General features: G+C 45.9%; 1 protein-coding gene across 2 annotated transcripts in view; it reads left to right on the forward strand.

Moving 5' to 3' along the window:
- The first annotated feature begins 6,436 nt into the window (after window positions 1-6,436).
- Window positions 6,437-6,938, forward strand: part of NAXD (NAD(P)HX dehydratase) — a 76,442-nt gene continuing 75,940 nt past the window's right edge. The window contains exon 1 of one of the 2 annotated variants that reach the window (XM_019524376.1): window positions 6,437-6,534. In XM_019524376.1, coding sequence (XP_019379921.1) covers window positions 6,492-6,534 — 43 coding nt within the window. In that variant the 5' untranslated portion in view covers window positions 6,437-6,491. The other variant, XM_019524375.1, reaches the window with a different exon arrangement.

The following is a 6,938-nucleotide window of genomic DNA, read 5'->3' on the forward strand; positions in this document are numbered from 1 at the left end:
GCTCAGTGGACTATTTTAGTATGTAAAGTGAACTGCATGTATAAGGCTGTAAAGAACAGCTTTTAGTGGGAATCCTTTGAAGCAATCCTATACATTGCTTCAAAAGGAGGTGGATGTAAAGAATGTACATAATGCTTCACTTTTATTGCCACACATACACTGTTCTTGTTATTTGCTTTAGGAAATGGAAAAAAATACTTTTGAATTTAAAAAAATGTCCATTATTTTTCAATACAGTCCCACAATATTTGCCCCTAATCATGATCATTCACCAAAAACCTCACTGCACTTTTTAGTGAAAGCAAGAGTAATCTAGTAAAATACTGGGTTCAAGATTATAAATTCTACTTTTTTATTACACAGAATAAACTATAAGATACAGAAATTACTGTTTTTATAAATAACATAGCTTATAAGTGCGGCATTATTACAAGCCATTTACTGTGAGTTGGCTATGTATGTTTGTCCTCAAACATGGCTGCATATTCTCAGTTAAGACTAAATGATGACTGTGCTCAAAAAAGTAATATTGTTTCATTTTAGAGAAGCCAAATCATGTTGATTTTATTTTTGGAAGAGATTGACATGGCCATTAACTGTTGGCTACCAGGCTCTCCTTTGAATATAACACAGAATAGAATAGTGGCAGACACAATAAATAACTGGTGGTATGCCTCATACTCTATTTCTTTACTGCCTTTGCAGCCTAGAGAGATAGCAAAGCGAGCAGAATCAAACACCATTTCAAAATACTTTGGGCCCTGCAAAACTTACTCCCATGAACAGTCCAATTGTCTTTACTAGGCATAAACGGTATTCCTGATATTATCTGCAGAACTAAGCTCTGATTTTTTTTATTTTGACACCTACACTTTTATTGTCCCCTACCATTACATTAGCACTATTATTGCCAACTCCCACAACTTAGGTAGGCAAACATCCAACTGAAACTAAGAGTATTGTAATTAATAGCTTTACATATTGCTTTTACCTTATCGTCCATCACTGTCATAGGGATGCAAAACATCATTTCTACCTTCCTAGTCTGACCAGAAAGTTTTATATACCGAGATGTTGTTGGCAGTTTAAACTGCATTTACAAACTACATTTCTATTTTTTGCTTTCCTTTGTTCTATAGGAATGTTTGAACTCTTTGATCTTATGATAAGAGCCACAGAAAGGGCATAAAAGGGAGCTGGAGATAGGACACAACATGAGAGAAAATTTAAATGCATTTTCTGGCTTGGCCTAGTGACTCACATACAGATTGGCAAATTATTTGAATCTTGGGAGAGATTGTAATGGGCTTTGCGGCTTATGCTGTTTCTGCTCTTTTTAAAAGGCCTGAGTGGAAAGGATTGCACAACAGGTTATATAAATAATAGGAAGGAGGCATGTAAGGCCCAATTGCAATGTATCTAAAGCAATGACTAGATGTGAACTAGGGATTAGGGACAAGACAGAAAGAAACAGAGGGAAAGTGTCCATTCTTTGTATAGGTAATTAGAAATACTCAGCCTAAATTAAATCCCAGCCAACATCTTCTCACAGATATCAACCCTCAACCTCCAATCATTTGTCTGTAGACAACAGGATGATTTCAAGTAGGCTACTGGTGGCCACTTTCCTTGTAGGTACCAGGGGTGTCCAGGGAGTGGTGTTCATTTTCTCCAGGAGCTATTTAGATAATGAGCAGAATTTAGAGGAGAACTTGGTTAATTGCTCAAAAAAGGTTGGAATGGTAGATCCACGTGATTCCAGGAGGGTTGGGAGAAGAAGTCTGCCCAATGCAGAGGCAGCAAGAACAGCAAGCCCTATGAGGAAGGGGTGGAACCTGGCCCTGAGCAGGGAATTAAATGAGGAGCAGCAAGCTGGTGGAAAGAGCCACAGAAAGGGCATAAAAGGGAGCTAGAGATAGGACACAACATGAAAGACACAGGGAGAGTCGCTAGAAGTGAGTAATAGATCCTTTAGAGAAAGGTGCTGAGAGAGAACCAGACGGTAAAATTTGCTTGATGAAGTGAGGACATCTGAGTTTGCCTCTCCCACTGCACTGAGGGGTTGTAAACTGCAGCCTCACGTTTTTTGTCATATGTAGCTATATAAATAGCGGTATTTTCTTTGCACCCTCTTCCCCCCCCACAAAAAATTAAAATAATTTGAAACACTGTATCTGATGGTGGAAAAAGGAGCTTTGGGGACAATATTACTACTAATTGTGGAATATCTGTGGAATATGTTGTGGGGCTGCAGCCATGACTTCTAGAATAAGGGACCCTGGGTCAGCCAGTGCTAAATATGGAGCTGCAGTATGATTAGCTCTGTGTGTATCAAGGGACAGCAGGAAACAATGTCTGTACCCTCATGAGCTATTCAAACAGTGAACAGGTGATTAATTGTTCTGCTAAGTCTCCTTTATATCAATCTGCTGACCACTGAAAGCCAAGCATATTCTGGGCCAGAACCAAGACTGCCCCAACTGATGTCATGTTTAACCCTGAACAGCCTTGGGATGTAGGGAGCACAGAAGTGGCATAGCTCTCCAGAATAACTGAGGGATCTGGGCTTTTGGAGGAGTTTTTTTATTGCTGCAACCACCAACCATAGAAGGATCCTGCTTTCATCACTACAATAAAAAAGAGAATCCAGTGACACAACATTTTCTGTAATTAACAACTTTCCATCAATCACATATGCAGCACTGAGTATGTGTTCCGTGAAATTGACATTAGCTTTCCTCTTTCCTGGAGCTGAAGCTGTCTTGTGTTTTTTCTTCCTCAGAATGGGCAACTGATCAAAGCTAAAGCCCGGACTTCAACTTCAAAAGTCCAGGAGGGTTACATGGCCGCCATCACTCAACCCCGATTACAAACAGCAGCTTTCTAGTTTTGGAATACTTTGGTGTCCCACTACCTGATATTCCCTACCCTCAGTTAAATACCCTAGAATAGCAAAGTCTCATTAGCAACTGGACCTCTTCCAGGCAGCCATGTAGTCTAAATCAGGACTACAGGGAAAAGGCAGTTATTCATACTGAAGGAGGGCAGAGCAGATTTGTCTGAGTTAGTATCTTTTTTAAATTCATACCGGACCTTGAAATATTTTTTTTTTAAAAAGAGATTGAAAAAAGTGAATACTGGTAATCTTCCTACATTTAAAGAAACACAGCCCTACATTTAAAGAAAAATAGCTGAGAAAATGTTATGTATCTAGGCCCTATCAAAATATTTGCAAATCAGACCATTAAAACTGTCCTACTTTTACCTCTATAATAGCCTGAGTGCTTTTATGAGCTAAGATCAAGAATATTTTGCTAGAACTTACGTGAATCTATGACAGAAAGTAAAACTGTCTCCTGCTTATCATCTCCGAATTCTTGTAAGCCAAATCTGACCTCACTGTTTCATCTTAGCTACCCTCCTCTTCTGTTTTGCTGCACAGTTTTATATGCAAGTTGCTACCAGTGTTGGCCATAACAGGTGTTTCCACTCACTCGGCCATGTTTTTGAGCAAAATGAAATGCTAAATAAATCCTGTTGTCAGACACAAGAAAGGGTACTTTGTACCCAAGAGCTTATCTAACATCTCTCCCAATTACATAGTTGGTACAATAACAGATATTACCAAATTTCTACCATGCCACATTGAGAGAGATAAATGGCTGCTTAGAAATGAAACACACTCAGAATTCAGATGACTGCACAGAAAAACCTGGTCAGACAAGGCAGACAGAGGCCTTTTTTAAGGCAGCTGCCAGATTTAAAATACTAAAAAAGATAAAGTATATTTTAATGTGTCAAAATACTTGAATAAGTTTGCTAGACATTCCTTTGGCTTAAGATTTGAGACAAATGTTTTATGGACAAGATTTTTTTTCCAAATAAAAGTCATATTATTTTTTAAATGTGTAAGATGCAGATGCCTGCCCAAAGGCCAGCAGTTTGTTCACTCTGTGATCTTAGGGGGAGTAGGGTGCTTTATTTTCTTTTACCCCCCAGTAAAAGCAGACACCTTCTGTCCTTACTGTGTCCCTTCAAACAGCTTAAATAACAGAAAAGCAATTCTATTTGAGGTTGAGTTTGAAAAAAACACATGAGAAAAACTGAGTCAGTTTGCTATTCTATGAGTGTCTATGAGGGTTTAGATTTTTAACCCCAATCTTCACATGCAACAAAATCCTCAACTTAATCCAAATCCTATGCTGGTTTTGCCTATTGATAATTCTTGTACATTGCAGTGATGATAGCTGCTTAGAACAGCAGTTCTCAACCTTTTCAGACCCAAGGTGCTCCTCATTATACCCAAAGGCCAGATCAAAGTGTTTTTGACATTATGAGTTCCTATTTGAAATTGGTGCATTTATCTTATGAATCATGTGCAAGTGTTTGCATGCCTAACTGTCCTAATACTGTGTGACACCCTTAACAAAATCTTGCCACACCCCACGATACCACAACACTCTGGTTGACGAGCACTGTCCTAGAGGGGAGATTCACCAAGTAGTGAAAACCCAAGCCAGTTAAGTCAAAATCACTTGAGAAGGAGCAGGCAGAAAACTGCTTCTTCCTCTGGTCTCAAGCTCTGGAGGCGAAAGGCAGGGGCAGATCCGGGGGATGGAGGGTGTACATTGGACACTTGCATCCCCCTTTAACTCCTGCTCCACCCAAAGTTTCAAACCAATCACTGCCTGGCAGTGACAGCAGCTTTTCTAGTTGGGCAGTGCTGAGGGAGTCACCTGACATCATGGCTCATTGTAATCTACCTGCTCCCTTCTAAACTCTCCATTCCAGAGGTGTTAAGGACCTTCCCTTCTTCTCCATGGTCTTGATGTCCCACCAACGGAGGTAGTCTTTGTTCTGCTGTTCCATGGCTGCGCCTGTTTCGCAGCCTGACAGACTGGAATGAGGGAAAAAACAATGAAGCTCTCGTTCTTTTTGCTGCAATCTCAGACTAAATCATAGCAGCCTGAGGCCCCTCACATATGAATAAAAAAACTCTGTTTCTTTTTAAATTGGAGATAAATGTGTGTTATTTTAGACCTGATGATGCACCTCACCCTCTGCATTCCCCGCTCCATGCCCCCTTTTCAAAATCCTAGATCCACCCATGCCTGGTCCTTTGTCCCCTTCTTTTCCCCCTCTCTTTGGCTGTCAGCTGTATGTCTTATATTTTTCCCTTTAAAGCAGCATTTCTCAACTCGTGGGTCCCGACCCAAAAGTGGGTTGCAAGCGTCATGAATAAACTTTAAAAATGGATCAACAATCTTTAAAAAGGGATTCTCCTTTAAAGAAGAAAGAAGTGGGAAACCACAGCTTTTCCCTTGCAGGCTGAGTTCCAGCCTGCAAGGGGTTGCTTGGGCCCCAGCATAGGCCTCACACACCCCCCTGCTCTGCACACCTACCCCCTGCCTACACACTGGGGGGCTGGAGCCTGGGGAGAGTGGGTTGGAAGTGATGGGCACTGAGTTGAGACTGGACATCAATATTTACAAATGGGTCTTGATACAAAAAAGTTTGAGAACCACTGCTCTAAAGCAGCGTTTCTCAACCTGTGGGTCACAAGAATATTCCAAAGGGTCATAAGCAGTGACAGGGCGCAGGGATCATGGGAAAGTGTCTGTCCCTTCCAGTGGGGCAAGGAGGCCGGGGAGAGCTGTGTAGCTCGTCTGGGGCTGGTGCCCATGTTTGTGGGAGTGGGGCAGCTGGCAGGACTCGAATTACACTTACACTTTTGGGAGTGGCTGCAAAAAAATGGGACTGACCATCACAATTCTAATATTCTAAAAGCCCCTCTCCCCCCCGACATTCTTGATGGGCAATTGGCTAGTGCCGTAATGAAGTTGAAGCCCCCTCCCTGGTTATGATTTTCAAGTATTACAGGGGGGGCTCTCATCTTTTATGGGGGGAGGGGCTCAGCCCCCTTGTAATTTGAATCCTGGCAGCTGGCAGAGTTGCTGAGCGGGGTCATGACCAGGCTGCTTGGCAGGGCAGCCCCAACCCAGGGGGTCGGCAGACTGGACTTGCTCTGCTACCACCTGCATAAGCTGGAGCCACCGCTGGATAGGAGCTGAACAGTTGGGGTCCCCTACCCCATGAGCCAGATCCACATTGACTCAGGCTGCCCCAGGTCAGGGGGCAGCCCTGTGGGGAAGGTGCTTGTGCGTTAGCTTGCAACTGGTGGGCAGCCCTGCTTGTGCCCGGGGCTCACCAGCATGGGGGGGGGCATCAGCATGGGGGTGGGGTGTGGGTCGGGACAGGCCATGGGTCCTGGTAGGAAACAGGCTGAGATGGAGGCAGCGCTCTAGAGGACGGGAAAAGAGGCCCACGTCTTCCTCAGGCCAGGGAGGGAAGCTTGCCCCCGCGCGGCTGGCTGCCTGCCCCCTGACCCCGCAGCGCCTCCCCGGGCTCCGCCAGCCGGGAGCCCGCGGCTTCCCTTCCCTTTGCTTCTCCTCCCCTCCCCTCCCGGCGCTGCGGAGCCGGAAGCCGCGCGGATGAGCGGAGCCAGGCGCTGGGCCAGCCCCGCTTGGCGGCGAGGTAAGGCCGGGCCGGGCCGGGCCATGTGGGGCCGGGGCACTTGGGGCGCCTGTGCTCTGCTCTCGGCCGCAGCGGCCGCCCTTTGGCTGCGCGGGGCCACAGGTACCGTACAGACGCCGCGCGTGCTTGCGTTTCCCCTCCTGCGGCTCAGGACCAGGGAGAGGGGCCAGCCCCGCACCAGCTTCCCGCCCCGGGCAGTGGCTCATCTCCGTGGCGCCGCAATGGGCGCCAGCCGTGGGACAGCGGTGGGGGGGCCGCGTCCTACCCTTGGGCTGAGGGGCCGCGCCTTCCCCACCTGCCCCCCGGCCTGGGGCGGCCCGGGGCCTGGGCGGAGGAGCCTCCTGGCCCTGAGGGGTGGGGTGAGGAGGCGCGGGCGGGCGCGGCGCTGGTGGCGCTCGCCGGGG

The sequence above is a fragment of the Gavialis gangeticus genome, unplaced genomic scaffold (assembly GCF_001723915.1).
Source record: "Gavialis gangeticus isolate Ggan-Ray unplaced genomic scaffold, GavGan_comp1, whole genome shotgun sequence".
NCBI classification, from domain to species: domain Eukaryota; kingdom Metazoa; phylum Chordata; order Crocodylia; family Gavialidae; genus Gavialis; species Gavialis gangeticus.